The sequence below is a fragment of the Nicotiana tabacum genome, chromosome 18, assembly GCF_000715075.1.
Source record: "Nicotiana tabacum cultivar K326 chromosome 18, ASM71507v2, whole genome shotgun sequence".
Taxonomy (NCBI): domain Eukaryota; kingdom Viridiplantae; phylum Streptophyta; class Magnoliopsida; order Solanales; family Solanaceae; genus Nicotiana; species Nicotiana tabacum.
In genome coordinates this window covers 152696097-152716920 of record NC_134097.1, presented here as the reverse complement: position 1 = coordinate 152716920, position 20824 = coordinate 152696097, and the positions used below count along the sequence as shown (strand labels likewise).

Here is a 20824-nt window from a genome sequence, read left to right as displayed (position 1 = left end):
GTCACTCGCCTCTATTCAGGCATGCGGGAATCCTATTTTATACTTGCAATATAGGTTGTAATTTACCGATTATTTGCAAATGTCCAATATGTTAATTGATACAAATTTTTAAACATAATATTCTAAAAATAAATGTGATTTCGACAAAATTGTATAGGCCAAAATCTGATCAAAAGAATTCTACTTAAGAAAGAACGACCAAGAATCAACCAAGCCGAAGTCACGTATAGGAAGCAATATACCAGCAAGTGATGTAGCTACGGTCGAGGTCGAGTACTCAATTTGGCCCGAACGGCTAGTTCAATACTTAGATATTTTAGAGGAATATTTTACAAGATATTCTAAAAATTTAGGTACTCCGGTTAAGGACCGCTAGGTAAGGAACGTATTTTGTATAAATATCATGGGAGAGAGTAACAAAGGGGGGCTGATAGGAACACACACACACATGTACATCTCTCTGAAGGGAAGATATTCCCTGATCTCAGGCTCTTCACCGGAAAAGGAGATAAGAACATAGGATCTCGATATTTATTTGTAATTCGACTTTATCAAATATACGGAAGCTAGTCTTGTTCTAGAATGGTGATTATTTTCATTTATGTAATCTTCATCATCATTTGATATTATTAGAACAATCATCTATTTCTTCCATTATGAAATTCAATCGCAATTGTAATCAAATTTATGTTCAGTTGTGTTTGTTTATTCCTATTGTCTATTTTAGATCTAGAATAAATTATTTCTGGCTAGGATTTGCCCTCTGTCTATTTATTACATTGGTTCAACTAAAAGGACCTAAAACTTTTTGGTCGAACAATTTGACGTCGTCTGTGGGGATTTTCTAGCCAAAGTTTTAGTTTCCTCTAGATCTAAATTCGGTTCTAGCTCTACTTCCCATTCGTTGTAACTTCATCCTTTCGCATGTGTACTTGTGGTACGGCTTATGTTTCCGTGTCTTCACACCCTCGAGACCGGATCGAATTGGTACTTGAACTCGAATATCCACAACGAGCGAAGTAAGTCATCAATCCCCAAGGTGCCCAGATTCAACTAACGTCGAAGCTAAGTGCGAGGCTGAGATTGGATCTGAAGCTAGCACTCTCAGTTAATTGCCAACCACATCGAAGGGACTTTCCAGACCCAAGTAGCGGAGACGGCAAAACACCAAGCTAAAGACCCACAGGATGTCATCCAAGTTCGGTGAATATTAGCTCAGCCAGTGATAGCAGCTACGAAATACAGCCAAAGAAGGGAACACAGTCGCTCCCTTCCACCAGTCAACCAATATGTCGAGGTAACAAACGATTTCGTTTGGCTTTAACTTACAATTTATTTTCAGAATGGGACAAGAACAGGGGCATACTTACTGACACGCGAACAGGGAACAAACGCCATCAAAATAGCACGCCAAGAAAATGTTGCGCGTCCTATCATCCTGCAAGCAACGGTCGAGCGAAACCCCCTCCCCCTCCATCAAGTTGGTACTCAACGCCATAAAGGAAAAGCCTATATAGACTGGGACTGGATCTCCATACCGGAAAACATACGAATCTCTCTAACATGCAGACAAAGCACAAGTGCGTGAAACTCACTCGCGCACTCGCCAAAGTCACTATGCGATGACACAACTAGCCAAAATTCAATCTCATACATATATTGAGACACCCCAAAGTTTGAGAGAGACATCCATCGCCCGGCCTACCAACTACCTCTCTAGGCCAAGAGATGAACTAGATGGACTGGGACTCCTCGAATGTATGTCTATACCAAACAGAAATATGTAATATTCTCCAATGAATAAATGAAGCAGTATATGAAATTCTTAAATAACTCCACCAAATTTACATATCACACCAACGCAAAGGAAATGTACATTCGACCTCGTTCGAATCAATCAACATTCGACCTCGCTCGAATTAACTTACATTCGACCTCGTTCGGATTAATCAACATTCGACCTCGCTCGAATTAACTTACATTCGACCTCGTTCAAATTGTTCTACATTCGACCCCGCTCGAATTAACTTACATTCAACCTCATTCGAATTGTTCTACATTTGATCCCGCTCGAATTAACTTACGGTCGACCTCGTTCGAATCATTCTACATTCGACCTCGCTTGAATTAACTACATTCGACCTCGTTCGAATCGTTCTACATTTGATCCCGCTCGGATTAAATTACGGTCGACCTCGTTCGAATTGTTCTACATTCGACCTCGCTCGAATTAACTTACATTCGACCTCGTTCGTCTCAATCTAAATTTGACCTCGTTCGAATCAATCTAAATTCTACCTCGCTCGAATTAACAAGTATAAATTCGACCTTGCTCAAATTAACAAAGCCTAAATTCTACCTCACTTAAATTAGCGAGACAAATTCGACCTCGCTCGAATTAGTAAGTCAAATTCGACCTCACTCGAATTAGCAGGTCAATATTTGACCTCACTCGAATTAGCAGGTCAAAATTAGACCTCGTTTGAATTAACTACCGAAAGTCAGGGACTCATTGCGAAAGATCCAAGAAATTCAAAAGAAAAAGAAGGAAAGGCTAAAGACATACAATCAAGGACAAATCAACTGTTGCGTTCAAAAGGAGAGTAGCATCTTACAAAGGGCCAAAAGGGGGCCCCATCCAACTAACTAAATATAGGATAAAATGTTTTTAGTACAAAAGCTTCACTCAGCATTATTCTTATCCACGTCGTCACTTCTCTCTCCGTTCGGTTCGGCAGATTCACCTCCACCGTCACCCTCTCCATCAGGATGATCATAATTAAAGGAAATCCCATCCACAGCCTCATCGTCTCCACCAGCCTCCGATGTCGCGGGGTCATAACCGCAGACAAGCCGGGCCTCACGCGCTTTAACACAAACCTTTTCAAAATTAGCCTAAAAAACATTCCCTGCTGCCAACAAGCCCTTTTATATATCCCGCTGAGCCTCAATATGGACCCACATCTCGTACAAAAAGGCGAGGAACGTTAATAGAGGCGGATGCATGAGAAGTCGAAGCCAACAATTGCGCTCTCTCCGCCTCAAGAGAAGTAATTTGATCACACAGGCTCGAGACGTCCCTCTCAAGCTTGCCAATTCGCTCATCAAGTCGCGCCTCCCTCAGAGCAGTCGTCTTCATCTTAATGGCATGTTCGGACCTGAGAACGCGGATAGACTCTTCTAGCGCCGCAGCTTTTGCCAAGGATGCTACTCGGGCCTCCTCATCCCTCTCCAGCTCGGTTGTCTTCCCTTCCAATTCGGTCACCTTTTCCATTAATTCAACACTTAAATCGGTGACCCTAGCATCACTCTACTCAAGCTCCGCCCGCAAGGCCACCACCTTCGCTTGAAGATCAACACACTCAACTGCAACACCTTTCCCACCTCGAGCTCTTCTTCTTTAGCTTTAAGCAGCCCATCGAGTTCGTTACATCTGCCCATAGACCGCATCAGGTCTTCGTCTTTTCGCTCCAACTCCTCCTTAAGGGACTGAGGAATCGCCCGCCTGGAGCCGCACATGCATCTTGCAGCACTTGTCACGATATCTGTGGTATTTTGAAACCATTTTCTGAAAAGTGGCAGCCCGCCTCTCCTCACGGCGGATACTCTCAGTTTCCAAAATAAAAGTCTGAAGAAAAAAAAGAGAACAGAGAGAGAGAGTCAATAAGAGTAGACGTAAAACGAAGAAAGCAATAAACCCACCCTCAAAGCCATTCCGGCTACGCCCCATGATAAGACAACATCGTTGATTTCCTAGAGGGACTTACTTTCAATAGCAAAACAAAGGAGGGCAAATTGGGCTACCAGGCTCACCATATCCTCCAACAAATGCAATCTGGAGCAATCTCGATCACACGGAGGAACTATCCGTTCCCACCTCCACCCAAGTAAACCCCATTTTAAACATGTTTATGTCCTTGGGGTTAATATTTGAACTGGATTCATAGTCATCAATAACTACACATGTGCCCTCTCGCTGGCCGAAGAGGGAGCACAAACCTGTTGTGAAGTTGATCGACCACTCGGAATAATCGCAGCGGCCTCCACGTTCTGCCCCCTACCACTATAGATTCCTTCATGCTAGAAATGGGCACACCCTACACGCTCGAGGGGGACACAATCTCCTCATCTAAATCGACATCACTAGCGGGCTCAAACACCGCCGACAAGGGATTGTCCCTTGAAGGCCCCTCGGTCTTGGGTACCCCATCAGCCCTTATTCACCGCCTCTTTAATGGATCCTCTTTGTCGTCGTCCTGAGATGATTCTTCCAGAAAATGAACCACGAGAAGCGGAGCCTCCGCCTGACAAGCAACCTAACGATGGCCAAGCCCGGGAAGGGTCGTAGTTTGTAAAGTAGCAGCGGTCTGAATGCTCTCTCTTGCAGCAGAAATCGGTGCAGATTCGGTCGAGAGACCTGACTGACGGAAAACGGGTATGAGAGCCCTCACCCTCCTGGTGATCCGTCGACCTACCAACGAGAAAAGCTTAAACCAAGGAGGAAAATACAAAGCAAAGGGCAAAAAGACTAAGGATAAGACGAGATAACTCACCGATAGAATGTCTACACCCGAATCTCTCGTGAAATGGGACCATTCACGAATCCCCATCGTATGGGGCAAAACCTATCTCAGCCACTCGCGAATGTCAGTGACTAGCGGAGGAAGCGCCTTATCGGCTGTAAAGTAGAGAAAAAGGGAAAAAGAAGGATAATTAGATCACCGGAAGGGGCAACGAGAAGTATTTTTTAAAATATAATATATATATATATATATATATATATATATATATATATATATATATATATTGACACTACGTGCTCCGTCTTTACAAAGAAAAAGCTCTCCCAAAAGCGGAGATTAGTCTTATTGTCCATCTTTACCATCAAGCCCTTGGCCCCGTGGTAACGAACATGTATAGGGTACGAAGAGGTGAAGTAAGTGGCTAAGAGAAATCCCCCAGCCAACCAGTTCCGCATACTTAGTAAGCATGAGGAAGAGCTTGTATAGATACGGAGAGAGCTGAGCCGGGTACACCCCATAATAGCGACAGAAGTCTTCTGCCAAGTAAGGAAGGGGAAGTGTGTAATCGATGACAAAAGAGTACGCATAAAATGCACAGTACCCCAGGCGATGTATTTGTACGATGTCGTTACCCACGGGAATGAGTTCAACGTGATCAGGAATCCTTCACTTAGCTTTAAGCGCAGCAAGCAGCGTAGTGTCCATCACAGAAATGATAGGCTTAGGATCGGTGTCAGGTAAGTTCTTGAAATCAGTCCTGGCTTGCCCCGAGCGTGGAATTATTTCATCCACAGTGGGAAAATTCTCATCTTCCACAATTGTCGTCCCTTCTTCATGGGAGGGCACATCCGTTTCCGATGCAATGATACCGACGACTCTAGGCAGAAGATGCACTAGCCATGTTTTCATTGGTTATATAGATGATAAGTGCTAAGGTAGAGGGAGTAACGCTGGAAAGAAACTTCAAAAGAAGAGAGATGGAGACGTAATAATCTGAAGAAGGGGGAAAGAGAAGCCTGGAGTTTTTCGAAAATATGTAGGAAACACAACAACCCCAAATGAGGAGTTCCCTTCTATATTTGTAAGAATACAAACATCATCACCAGGAAAACCAAACACCACCACGTTACTTTTAAAGCATAGAAGGCATGAGAAACGACGTAACATATAGGAAACATGCAACATAATGACATATGACAGATTGACATCATTTCAAACTGACATAACGATCAGGCAGAGCTCGCGAAACATCGCACCATTATCTCGCTATGAAGGGTCACTCCTCGGCCAATGTGCTCAAATTTCTCAAAGGGAGCAACTGGCGAAGTTCGCCCATCGAGCCCGCCCAAATGTGACCCTGATAGGCGGAGGGAATAACTATATAGGTTAAAATCTAATCAAAAGAATTCTACTTAAGGAAGAACGACCAAGAATCAACCAAGGATGACTCCAAAAAGATAAAGTATTAAATAAGAAAAAAGGAGATGTTGAAACAAGGAATTATACAATACAGTTCAAGCCTTTATGCCTCACCTGTTGTACTGGTAGGGAAAAAGGATGGTCCCAGAGATTATGTCTGGATTATAGAGCATTAAACAACGCAATTGTAAAGGATAAGTTTTCCATCCCAATCATAGAGGAGTTACTTGATGAGCTAGGAGGATCTCATGTTTATTCTAAAATAGACTTGAGGGCAGGCTATCATTAGATAAGAATGGCAACCTCAGATGTTCCTAAAACAACATTCAAACACACTCTGGCCATTATGGGTACTTGGTTATGCCATTTGTCTTGACCAATGCACCCTCAAGCTTCCAAGGATTGATGAACCACATCTTTCAGGATCACTTCAGAAAGTTCATTCTAGTATTTTGTATGACATTTTGGTCTATAGCAGGAGCTTGGAGGAGCACATACAACATCTCAAGGTGGCCTTTGAACTACTTGTTCAACATCAGTTGTTGGCCAAAAAGAGTAAATGTGTCTTTGCTGCCAAAAGAATAGAGTACTTAGGATACTATATCTCAGCATAGGGAGTGTCCACTAATCCAAGGAAGGTGGAAGCTGTGAGGACATGGCCTGAACCATAGTCTGTGACACAATTGAGGGGATTTCTGGGCCTTGCAAGATACTATAGAAGGTTCATCAGGAATTATGGTGTCATTAGAAAACCCCTCACTTACATTCTCAAGAAGGACATCTTAATATGGAATGAGGAGGCTAGAGAAGCTTTAAAACAACTCAAGGAGACACTGACTACAACACCAGTCCTAACTCTCCCAGACTTCTCCCTAATATTTGTGGTTGAGACTGATGCATGCAACATGGGCATTGGTGATGTCTTAATGCAAAAAGGGCACCCCATTGCATTCCTTAACAAGGGACTTTCCAAAAGACACCAGTCCCTATTTGTTTATGAAAAAGAGTTGTTGGCTTTAGTGCTAGCTATGAACAAATGGTCATAGTACCTGACAGACATGCCTTTCATTGTAGAGATAGATCAAAAAGCTCTTAAATTCCTATTAGATCAAAAGTCACACACAGGCACTCAACTCAAATGGATCACCAAACTTATGTAGTTTAATTTTGATTGATTACAAGAAAGGGAAGGAAAATAAAGCAGTTGATGCTCTATCAAGGCTTCCTCTAATCAAGTTGGCTGTAATGACACTCTCCATTATGAAAATTGACTTGTTAGAGTTAGTAATGAAAAGCTGGGACAAGGATGAAGAGCTCACAATATTGATTCAGGCAATAAAGGAGAAAGGAGCTGAGGTTAATAAATGCACTTTCATCCATGGTCAACTAAGAAGGAAGGGGAAACTAGTAGTAGGTCCTGATCAATAACAAAGAAAGGACAACCTATAGTTTTGGCATGATTCCCCAACATGAGGACATTTTGGTATTGATAACACTTACAGAAAGTTGGCAGCACTTTTCTGGTGGAAAGGAATGAGGGAGGAGGTTCATAATTATATGAAGGCCTATGATATATGCCAAAGGCATAAATATGATAATGCACCTTATCCAGGGTTGTTACAACCCTTACCTATTCCTGTAGCAACATGGAGTAGTATAAGCATGAATTTCATTGAAGGGATGCCTAAATAAAACGGGAAAAGTGTGATTTGGATTGTAGTAGACATGCTCACAAAAAATGCTCACTTTATTTGCCTTTCCCATCCTTATTCCACTCATGATATAGCAAAAGTTTTCATGGAAAACATTTACAATCTACATGGGGTACCAGAGGATATTACTAGTAACAGGGATCCCACTTTTACAAGTAAAATTTGACAGGAGTTATTTTCTATGACGGAGTAACATTGAACAGCTCCACTGCCTACCATCCCCAATGGCCAGACATAGGTGGTACATAGGTGTTTAGAGACCTTTTTGAGGTGCTTCAGCTCATATTCTCAGGCTGATTGGACTCAGTTCTTAGCATCAGCTAAATAGTGGTATAACACCACCTTCCATACCTCAATTCAAAGCACACCTTATGAGGCTTGTAGGTCTAGCCTCAACCTCTACATCTACCCTATGCTTCTCGTGATTCAGGATTGGATGAGATAGACAAAAGCTTGTTGACTCGAGAATTCAAAGGGCAATTACTGGAGTACCATCTTAAAAGAGCACAACAAAGAATGTTAGTGAGCCAACAAACACAGGTCTAATAGACAATTCAAAGAGGGAGATTGGGTCTACCTTAAAATTCAACCATACAGACAAGTTTCTATGTCAGGAAAACCATTATCTAAGTTGTCTGCTAGGTACTATGGTCCTTACCAAGTTCTGAAAAAAATGGGATCTGTAGCCTACAAACTATCACTTCCCCCTCAACTCCTCTTGCACACAATCTTCCATGTCTCCCAACTTAAAACCTACCATGAGATCCCAACAACCATTTCTCACCCACCAGTTATAGATTGATCAAGCCCTTATTGTCCACAACCTGAGAAGATTTTGGAGAGACGAATGATCCAAAAGGGAAACAAGGCTATGACTCAAGTCTTAATTCAATGGAAACAAGTACCTGCAGAATGTGCAACCTGGGAAGATTATCAAACGTTGATAATACATTTTCCCGCTTTTCTTCCTTGAGGTCAAGGAAGATATTAAGAGGGGGAACTGATGCGAGGTTTAATTGGCAGCTGATCAGAGTTGTACAAAGAGCTTGCGTAGTTGCACCTAGCAGTTAAGTTAGTTAGGAATGTCTTTCGGCTGAAGCTTTCATTGAGAGCATTTGAGTCCTCTACTAGTTTAAGTGTAAGTTTTGGCATTTACACATTAGTATTGTTAATTATTAATTTTAGGTGCTTAGAGTCCAATAGAGTTAGTTATGCTCTTTTGTCTTTTAACTAGGAGTGAAAGTTTATATACCTTGTATTTGCAGTATCAAATTATGAATGGAAGAATTCTCCTTTTAATTTCTTATTTTCTCTTCTTAGTTGTAAATTTTAGTTCCTAAACCCTAGCTGCCGCAACAAGTGGGTTGTTGTCTTGGGCAAATTTTACACCTTATCTACCTATCAAAAAGAAAAAAAAAAAAAAAATCCCCAAAACGTCTATTCCGACCACTCCAACACTTCTTTCCTCAATTTCGTATTTGTCAGCGTCCTTATTTCGCCCATCTATCTTGGCGATCTATATGAATCTTGTAGCAAAAAAGTGCTCTAGATACTAATGGTTGAAAGTGGTGTTTGGGGTGGCAGTAACAAAAGTGATTGTGATAATGTTTTTAAAGTGGGTTTGGAGTTAGATGAAGGGGGAAGAGGAAAAATTTGGAGAAATGGAATTGAAGAAGATGAAGAAATGAGGGGAATGGCCACCGGAGAAAGAGGGTCGGGGAAAGAGAATGGGGGGGGTGGGGGGGGGAGGGGGAGGGGGCAAAGTAGCTGGGAAGGAGTTTTTTCCTTCTTCTTTTTATTTTTTGCTTTTCCTTTATTTATTTATTAGTATAAGAATCCGCGCGATGCTTGAAAATTTGACAGAATATTAATATTATAAAATTATGATTTAATATATCAATAAATATTAGTTATATTTTATTATTTAATATAGTATGCAGAAGTATAATGCAATTTATAAAAAATTAAAGAATACATATCATATAGCAATTAAGTAAATTATTTATTCATTTTTATTTTTATTATTTAATTAGCAAGTACTTAGTACTATTGATACTTTTCTTGAGTGGTCATTATTTGTCTTTTACTTTTTCATTAATTCAAACTGTAAATATCATAACATTATCTCCATCCCCCTCTTTTCGAACATTCCTTTCTACTGTAATACTTATTTGGTTAGTTTTTAGATTTTGTAGTTTATTAAAAATTTAAATAATGTAATATTTTCTTTTACTAAATTATAATTTTGAATTCATCAAATAAAGAGATAAGTGCATATATATTTATATTTATATATATATATATATATATATATATATATATATATATATATATATATATATATATATAATATCCTAATAGTATCTTTATAATTTTATATTTTTCATTTGAATTGAAAGTTTCTTTATTTTTTTATTTTCTTTTGTTTTTATTTTAAAACTCTAACTTGAAACTACTCCCCAATTTGAATGGGTAATTTTTTCTTTTTTTTATATAACTAATTATAAGATATCCTTATTGATTAATTCAAATAAAGTAACCAATTAATTCAAAATTTAAAATTCAAAGTTTTTTTTAGTTAGAAATGGAGTAACCAAAACTACACCCCAACTTGAATAGGTAGTTTTTTTTTTTTTTTTTAATATTTTCGTCTTTTACTGTAGCTAATTTATTTTTTTATTATTTTTTGTTTTTTAAATTTAAAATAATTTTATAAATCCAACTTAAAACTATTCCCCATTTTGAATTGAAAAATATTTTGTCTTAACAATGCTACTTGACTTTTTTGTATTTTTCATTTGAATTGAAAGTTTTTTTATTTCTTTATATATATATTTTTTATTTTAAAATAATTTTAAAACTCCAAATTGAAGCTACTTTCCAATTTGAATGGGTATTTCTTTTATTTATATATTTTATTTTTTCATTTGTTTTTTATTTTAAAATAGTTTTAAAACTCCAACTTGAAACGACTCTCCAATTTGAATGGTAATTTTCTTTTTGTTTTTATTAAAGCTAATTATAAGATATCTATATTTACTAATTCAAATAGAATAACCAATTAATTCAAAAGATTTTTTTAGTTAGAAAGGTAGTTTATTTTGTCTTAGAACTCCAAGTTGAAACTACTGCCAAATTTGAATTGGCAGTTTTTTATTTTTTTATCTTTTTTTTTATTAAAATAATTTTAAAACACCAACTTTGTTGGAGATTTGTCCTAAAAATCTATACTTGGCATCTTATGGTTATACCACTTGGCATCATGTAATTATTTAGTTCTCTTTTTTTTTTGTGTACTTCTCTTTTTGTGTGTGTGTATGTATATATATATATAGACTACTATATTAGAAAGAAACTACTCCCCAATTTAAATTGGTAATTTTTATTTCTTTATTTCTGTTTTTTATTTTAGAATAATTTTAAAACTCCAAATTGAAACCACAACCCAATTTGAATTGGCATTTTTATTTCTATCTTTGTTTTTTATTTTAAAATAATTTAAAACTCCAAATTGAAGCTATTCTCCAACTTGAATAGGTAGTTTTTTTAATTAATATTTTCGCTTTTTTGTTGTAGCTAATTAAATTTTTTTTCTTATTTTTCATTTCCTTAATTTTAAAATAACTTTAAAACTTCAACTTGAAACTACTCCCCAACTTGAATGGGTAGTTATCTTTTTTTATATTTTCGTTTTTCAAAATATAGGTAATTATAAGATATCTATATTTATTAATTCAAATAGAGTAATTAATTTAATTCAAAATTTAAAAAGTCTTTTTAGTTAAAAAAAAGTAGTTTATTTTGTTTTAAAAATGCCACTTGACTTTTTGTGGTTATGCCACTTGTCTTAATAATATGTGTTTGCCTCTCCTTTTATTATATAATAGATATAGATTATTTATAATTTTAGTAAATGAAATTCTCATATTCATTATATACACGCGCTTCATAGGCGTGATTATCACACATTTTTATCACGTCAGTTACATTGTTGCCACAAAAGCATAGCCAACGGTCAAAAGAGTTTAAAATTGTGTAAATTAATGAGTTGAAGTGTTCAAATGGAAAATATATAAATTTTTTACCGGGTTGAAAAATGGGTGCAAGTTTAAGTATCCCAGTGACCATAATTTTGCCTTTATTTTATGCATATATGTAATGTTATCTGCTTCAGTATCTCTTATTTTGTCCAAAAGTGTTGCTTCGGTCGACATCTCCCAAATCCTTATTGTCCTGGTCTATCCTTTTTCCTTTTCCTTTTCCTTTTCCTGTCCCATTCTCCTTCTTCTTCTTCTTGTGCTACTATGCGTTCAGCATGGAAAACAGGTTCCATTTTCTGAATGATAGCTGTTCCCCTTGGCACATCAAGAATATATATACCATAAACAATCTGTAAATAATATCACAAGTAATATTGCATACAAATATAATTATTACAGTATTAGACCAATGAAAATTAATAGATTTCTAAAATAGTTTTATAACTAGAATTAAAATAAAAACAAGCATACACACATTTCAAGTAGCCTATTTTTCAAATTTTTTTTTCTTCCTTTTATCTTCTTACAATGTGACGCAGAATTTGTTTCTCCCACTTAAGTCCGAAATTTGCTAAGTACTAATTACGTAGTAGTTTTCAGATGTTCAAATTGTTAAATAGTAGAGTATATGGGTACATTATGGAGAATTTATATGACAAGACAACATCAATCATTAATGTGTATTAGCCATATGTTGATACTTAAACAAGACAACATCAATCATTAATGTGTATTAGCCGTCTAAGGTAACTTTGATGCCCAAAAAAGTTACGATCTTATTCTGTACAATTTGGAATGTTAAATGTATGTACGTACTAGGATGCACTAGCTAATTAAAACAAAAAGGTTGCTCATGTGCAAATAATAGAATATAGGTTAACTGAAAATATTGTACGTTTCGATAGAAGTAAAATATTAAAATCCGTTCAAATGATGCCTTTAACAAATAGAAGAGAAATAATATTATATAGGTATATAACAAAAAACCTTTTGTAATGCATACGCTGACAAACATTATTTCTATGTTATTAGTATAATTAGCTACTATAGATGGACCTTTTTTCTTTGCTAAAGCAAAATGTGATCGTGTAATCACAAATTAAGAAATTGATCCTTTTTCAATTCCGTCTGATGCTCCAAGATGTAAATTGAACTATGATATACTCCTTCAGTTCATAATAAGTGATTTTCTAATCTTGTAAAATATTAAAATCAAGAAGAAGTTATTTTTTTTAACAAATTTATCCTAGTCGATTGTAACGGCCCGACTGGTCGTTTTGGGTATCTGCACTTCACTTGGTATTTTTAGGGCTCGAGTATCTCCGCATGATGTATTACGGCTTGCGTAAATCGTCAGTATTGGTTTTTAAGTTATCCGGAATCGATTTGGGAGAATGAACTTCAAGATTTAAGTTTTAAGTTGGAAGAAATGATCAAGTTTGACTTTTTAGCATTTGACCTCGGAACGGGGTTTCGTCAGTTCCGTTAGCTCCACTAGATGATTTTGAACTTTGGAGCGCGTGCGGATTGTAATTTGGAGGTCCGTAGTGGAATTAGTCTTGAATTGGCAAAAGTTAGATTTTGGAAAGTTTGACCGGGAGTGAACTTTTTTGATATCGGGGTCGAATTTCGATTCCGAAAGATGAAATATGTCCGTAATGTCAAATGTGACTTGTGTGCGAAATTTAAGGTCAATCAGAGATGATTTGGTAGGTTTCGGCATCTGTTGTGAAAGTTGAAGTTTCAAAGTTCATTAATTTCGGCTTGAGCTGTGATTCATTATTTTGAGGTTGTCATGTGTGATTTAAAGCTTCGAGTAGGTTCATCTTGTTATATGGAACCTGTCTGAAAAATTTGGCGCTATTCGGAGTTGATTTGATATGGTTCGGACGCTCGGTTGTGATTCTAGAAGTTCTTGAAGTTTAGTTTGATTTTCATGTGTTTTGGCATCCGATTCGTGGTTTTCTAAACTATTTTGATGATTTGAGCACACGATCGAGTTCGTGTTATGTTTTTAGACTTGTGTGTATATTTTGTTTGGAGCTCCGAGGGCTCGGGTGAGTTTCAGATTGGTTTCGAAATATTTTTGCATAGTTTTTGATTTCTGGTTCTAATATCTTCGCATTTGCGATGTTTTGGTCGCAAATGCGGCCATCGCATTTGCGAAGAAACCTTGTAGTTGTGAAGTCTGGGCGACTAGGCAGCTTTTCGCATTTGCGATGAAGCAGCTGCATTTATGAAGGCTGGTCTTCGCATTTGCGAAGTTTTTGTCGCAAATGCGACCTCAGCAGAACTCCTTCAGGTTCGCAATTGCGAATTATTTTTCGCAATTGCGGGGTTCGCAAAATGCGACATCTGCAACCTGTTAAGTGCTGGGAATTCCGAGTTTTTGCTTCATTATTCGTATTTTGAACCCTAGCTTCGAGGTGAGGCAATTTTGAGAGGGAATTTTCATGACAAATCATTGGGTAAGTATCTTTAATCAATTTCCTACTATATTTCATGATTTTATACAAGATTTAACATCAAATTCATGGGAAAACTATGGAAAAATTTGGGATTTTGTCAAAGTTTTAAAAAGTAAAAATTTGATATTTGAGAGTCGAATAAGAGTCGAATTTGAAAATAAAACACATATTTAAACTCGTGGGGCTATGGGTAGTCAAGACCTACCTTTGGACCCGGGTTTTGACCAGGCGGGCCCGATGTTTGACTTTTGTTGACTTTTTAGAAATTGAATAAAAATCATAGCTTTATTAATTGAAATTATTTTCTCTTGCATTGTGTGGTGTATTCAAGTCGTCATTGGCTAGATTGAGTCGAGCGGAGGCGAATTTGTAGAGGAAAAGGCTAAGTTGAGTGTTGAGTTAATCGGATTGAGGTAAGTATTTTGCCTAGCTTTGTTGAGGGAATTTTTCCTCATATTTGTCATTGTTTGCTACATGTAGGGGGTGATACATATATGAGGTGACGAGCGTATATGTATGTGTCAGGGTTAATCATGCTCGGAAGGTGGATTATGCTATATTTGTATTTGTAGAATTTCGTAACATTCTGCTTAATGCCTTGACTCTTAGATACTAAGGACATAATATTAAATGATCGATGTCAAGACTTAGTTTGTAATAACTTGATCAAACTTGATGAAAATTGTAAGAATACATTGATGTGTAATTTGGTCATCTCGATGCGAAATCATTACTACATTACTACAACCGAAGGGTGATGTCGTGCCATTGTTTATACATTATCATGTGAGAGAAAGTATAAAGCACGAAGGGTGATGCCGTGCCATTTCATTTATATTGTTATGCTTGTATGTTATGGTGATGTCATGGCACGAAGGGTGTCCGTGCAGGTGAGGATGAGGGACATGCATTATGATGTGATATCTGTTTCCCGTATATACAGTTGCGCCCTTACCTTGAGTTGTTATTATTGTATTTACATATTTGGTGTGACTTGTTGTTATTGTCCTGTACTTGACCTTTATCTCAATTGTTGTTGCATTGTCCATGTCTTTTACTTGCTTAACTTACAATTACCATATCTATTCCTGCTTTTATAATTATACTCATGTTGTATCTATTATGTTGCACTTTAGTATAAGCCTTCCACCATGCTAGTCATTCATGCCCTTACTTGTTAACTTGTAAAGAACATGTGTTTCCTTCTTAATTGTTATATTTATACTCAGGTCTCCAATATGCTAGTTAATTGAAGTTGATATTCCTTGTTTTCCAATTGTTGTTGTTACTCGCATGCTTTCCACTTAGTCCTTTACTGTGACCCACATGTGTATCCTTGTCCACCATTGTTACTTGCGTATTTCCTACTTAGTAATTCCTATTATTGTGTTCCTGTGATATGGTTGGCTCTGTTATACGATCACTTTGGAAAGATGAGTTGAACGCACGAAAGGTGTTGTCGTACTAATTAAATTGTTACATAAATTTATTTATACATGGTGAGGATGAGATAAAAGCACGAAGGGTGTTACCACGCCATGTGATTTGACATTTTGGACATATATCTTATGCAAGTAAAAACCACGAAAATTCTACTATGGTTCTTTTTAGTAATTATTGACTATCTCGCTGAGTTGCGTATGATACTTTTATCCGTTATACTTTGAACTGCTTTACTGTTAAACTATTGTACAAGTTATTGCAATAAACATCTTTTTAACTAAAAGCCTCGTCACTACTTCGGCGAGGTTAGACAAAATACTTACCAGTACATGAGGTCGGTTGTACTGATACTGCACTTCTGCATGTTCCGTGCAGATTATAGAACGGAATTGCTTGTGACGTCGAGTGTTGATTCAGAAGATGTTCGTGCGTTTGGATACAACTGACACTTGTCCTTGGTAGTTTAGAGTATTGTTAATCTGTTTATGTAACCTTTCAAACAGAACGTGCATTTATTTGTATCAATTTTGAAATTTCAAATCATAGAAGCTTGTGATTCGTACTATCAGGTCATGGTAAACTTGTAAAGGTTCAGTTAGCTAGTCTCTATTTTCTTGTTATCTCACTCATATTGTGTTTTATTCATGTTTGTTGGCTTACCTAGTGGGTTGAGTTAGGTGCCATCACTACTTGTGGTTTTTGGATCGTGACATCGATAAATGATTAATAAAAAATATTTAATATTTCACTAAATTTGCATGTGAGAGATAAATTATTTTCTTGTGCAATCAAGATATATACTCCAAATTTTTTCCACTAAATTGCTATAATTAATTTCAATAAACATTCAAATATAATAATGATTTTGTAACTAATCAAATTTGATACTATTACTCTTGATTAACATTAATGGATATTTATTCATAGTTTCTAACGTTGGCTTTTGACAATTGGGTTAGAATTTTTAATGGATTCAAAATAGCTTTTATAAGCTACTAAAGTTGACAGTTAAAACTTCTATCGGTTTATCCTATATATATTCAAAAATAAATAACAGAGAAACAAGAGTGAATATTTTTTTTTTCTTTTGTGTTGTATTTCCTTTTATTCAATATTTATTATTTTTGCTCTTAATTTATACTAAAAGAGCTTATTGAATCTTGAAAGATACGCCTAATTTTATTGAAAGAATTGTGCTTAAGTTGATGAATATAAATAAACTCATAAAAAGGGACATTGGAATAAGAAATATGTAAGAAATTAATGCATGAGGTGCATTAGCGGTTTCTCCAAAGTTGAATCTGAATCCGAAGTCCCAAATATTTTCCCCCGTCCACATCCAAAGAGATGTACTGTCTTCGTCATCATTATTCTCTGTGCATGTAATTAAGTACTACGCATCTCTCTCTACAACCTTTATTTATTTCTCCGGTCGATCGTTGATGTCCCATTCAGAGAATATATTTTCTTCTTCTTCTGATTTGTACGATGTAACATCGACCGGATCAGTTCATAGTGGTCAAACCCAACATCCCTTTCTTCCTTTCCTCTTCCCCTTTCTATTTTTGCCATTTTCTGACTATGGATTCGACGTCTTTTGGGAGGGGGGAGAGTATTTCCTCCTATAAAATGGAACTCTCTAGCTCGCCGGAGAACATCACCACCCATATAACTCACTCACAGCCGCCAGCAGCAGCACTATGTCTTCAAACTCTTGACAGCGAGGATGAGTATTCTACTGAATCTGGCGAAGTAGAATGCTCTCGAGAAGGGTATAATGAAGAAGAAAATGAATCTGAAGAAGAAGAAAATGAGGATGAAAGTGGAGGAGGAGGAGGAGAAGAAAATGAAGGAGAGGAAGAAGAAAATGAGCTTCCTTTCTGAGCTTACCTTATATACTTTCAAAGTTGATCTCATTTCTGAGCTTATATCAATTGACTTACGAATACTCTAACGTACGAGAACATGAGGTGTAACAAAGATGTTTCCTTTGAAACCTATAACCATAGGAGCACACTCACACCAAGAGTTGTATAATCCTGGCTTTTTACCACAAAATACAACATACACCTTCGATGCCGATATATTATCAGCTTGAGATCCATTTCTAAATTCATTAAAAGCTTCTATGGCTTCATCATACATTTTGAAGGCCTTGAAGATGTTGCGTGTGACACCAATAACCATAGGAGCACACTGATGCCAAGAGTTGTACAATTCAGGCCTCTTATGAAACACTACATAAAATTTCAAAGCATTATTCCTCTTCTCATGGTCCATTTCTTAATCTAACCCTAAGAAAGATAAAAGATGAAGAAGGAGAAAACAAAGATAGAAAAATGGGGGCTGAAAAAGCTTTTTAGGTTTGGCCAAATATATTAAGTGTTTAGGGTTAGAAAGTGACCACTTCAATCATAAATATTAGTAGTTTAATTTTTATACGTATTTCCTCTAATATATTATGTATATATTTTAGTGTATTTAGTTTAATTCGTATAGTATAAGTATATTATATTTTGTTTCATTTAATTAGTATAGTATATGTATATGTGCTTTATGGAAAATGATGTAGCATGCATTTTGGGAATGTAAGACAATTAAATTAGTGAGAGACAATTGTTTGAAAAAAATTAAATCAAAACGAAAAATCTGCCAAAGGGTATATATGGAAAATTAAAATGCACAAATATCCATTATGCCCTCAAAAGCCATACGAAGTTACTATTATACCCCCATTCTAGACATTTGGGTCATTCTTGATTTGTTCAAATATATTTTTTGTATAACTTTTACAAGAAAAAGAAAAGGTTTCTGGACTTAATTATAACTTACTACTACGTAACAAGCTCAATTTACTAGGGAGACTATACAGCTTCCAACTTCCATATCAATAATACTCCATCCCATCCGGTCCATAATAAGTGTTCTTTTACTTAATAAAGAAATAGTTAATTTTATTTTTTTCAAAATTAGCCTCATTTACATATCCCAATATTTTTTTAAACAATCATCATCTTAATTTTTCAAATCAAAATATAAAGCATCTACAATAAAGGATGGAGGGCTAGCATTCCACTCCATCGAGCCTGACATAGAATCAGCCACTCGTGCTAATGCCTGAGCAACCTGATTCGCAGACCTTCGAACAACAGACAAAGACAGAAACTAAAAACCTTTAAAAAGGTTTTTACAATCAGAAATCGTGTCAGATAAATACGAGTAAATATCTTCGACCTTATCCAATGCAACTTCACAAATAGACTATCCATCTCGAGCTCTATCTTGGTGTCATCGTAGTGAAGTTTCAGCCAACTAAGAGCTTCCTTTACCGCCAATGCCTCTGCCATCATCGAACTGAATGTTGCCCCTATATATGTCGATCTACCTCTCAAAAACTCACTGTGCCTATCCCGAACAACCATCCCTGCTCTAGCTTCACCAGTTGCAAGGTTGAAAGATGCGTCAATATTGCACTTGAGGGCTAAACCATCTGGGGGTTTCCACTTTTGATTCTCCTCGTTATCCTGCCCATGTGCGTAATTGGGCCATTCATTGATGAAGCTAATAGCTTTATCTAGTATGCGATCCACCGTACTCGTTCTTTGGTTCCAGATTACACCATTTCTATAGTTCCAAATCTCCCAGCATATCATGATTGCTTCTTCAATCTCCTTCTTGTTCAATGTATGATTAAGCTTGTTAAACCACTGCTCCATATTCAAAATTATTTCTCTCCATCCCACGTGAGATTGCAACCAGCATGTCTTAGCCATGGTGCAATTAAGGAGGCAGTGCTCGACGGTTTTGGGGTGCTGCCAGCACAATGGACAAGTTGCATTATTCATCACATGTCGTCTGGTCAAGTTATCACATGTTGGGAGTACATTGTTCATCGTTCTCCACATAAAGTTTTTTATCTTTAGTGGGGTTCGCAGCTGCCACAACGATTGCCAAAGTTGTCGCGACTTGCCTCAGTTTCATGTCCGACTTGATCATAAAGCTCCACGGACTGTATACATGCCCTTTGGATCGAACAACCACATCCATTTATCCGGCTGTGAGGTCGAGCTTAGTGGTATTTTTTTGTATTAGTTCAATCTCCTGTGCATTAAACATTGTCTCCAGCTTCACTTTGCTCCATGTTCGAGTCTCCTCACATATTAATTCTGACACGACCATCTCCTCCATCCCATTATTGCACACACTTTGAATAACTTGCAATTGCTCGGATGGTAGCTATGGAGTATGGAATATTTTTGTTATACGTCCATCTCCTATACGCCTAACACATCCACCTTGTAAGACCTGTAACCCCGCGCATAATGAGCACCAAACATAACTGGGGTTATTTCCCACTGTTGCTGAAAGCAAATCTCCTATAAGGAAGTATCGAGCTTTATATATTCGGCTCACTAGTGCCTCCGGTCGTGTCATCAAACTCCATGCTGTTTTTGCTAGCATAGCCAAATTAAAATTCTGCACCTCTCAAAATCTCAATCCCCCGTCTTCTTTTCGTTTACATAGCCCTTTCTATGCCATCCATCTTAGTCCCCCAGTGTCACTACCTTTTCCACGCCACCAGAACCCATTCATTGCTTTCTCGATTGAGTCACAGGTGCTTGTTGGGAGAAGAAATAGTATCATAACATCATTTGGGATAGCTTGCACCACTGTTTTCAGTAGGATTTCCTTACCAGCTCTAGAGAGGTATTTTTGCTTCCAGCTTTGCAATTTTTCCCAAACTTTATCTAATACATATTGTAATATGTCCTTCTTTTTTCTACCCACAATGGATGGTAATTCGAGATATTTGCCCAGGGTAGCAATCTCTTTCATTCCAAGCGCATGTTTTACCGCAGTCTTCATATCTTCTGATGTATTCCGACTAAAGTATAAATCGAATTTTTGCAAATTGACCTGTTGTCCAGAAGCCTTCTGATAGCTATCAAGGCAGTGTTTAATGATATTTGCCTCGCCAATCTCTACCTGAAAAAAGTACAAGGCGTCGTCCGCAAAAATAGGTGTGAAACAGATGGTGCCCGAGGAGTCACCTTGATGCCATGAAGTAAACCTCGTTGATCATAATATGCAAAGTAATAATATGCAAATTTTAATCAGGGTAATTTAGTTAATATACCTCTTTTCTCTAAGAGTTGGTATTTTCTTAAAGGTTGTGTCAAAGGCTAAAAAATCACTATGGACATGAGGGAGTACTTAAT

At 36.9% G+C, this 20824-nt stretch overlaps 1 protein-coding gene across 1 annotated transcript; it reads right to left on the bottom strand.

Annotated features, from left to right (window-relative positions):
- Positions 1–18620: 18620 nt before the first annotated feature.
- Positions 18621–19321, bottom strand: LOC107761024 (uncharacterized). Its single transcript, XM_016579176.2, has 2 exons — positions 18840–19321; positions 18621–18744 (listed from the first exon to the last, which is right to left on the bottom strand). Exons 1-2 carry the CDS (start codon positions 19319–19321, stop codon positions 18621–18623), a joined length of 606 nt encoding a protein of 201 aa, XP_016434662.2.
- Positions 19322–20824: the final 1503 nt, after the last annotated feature.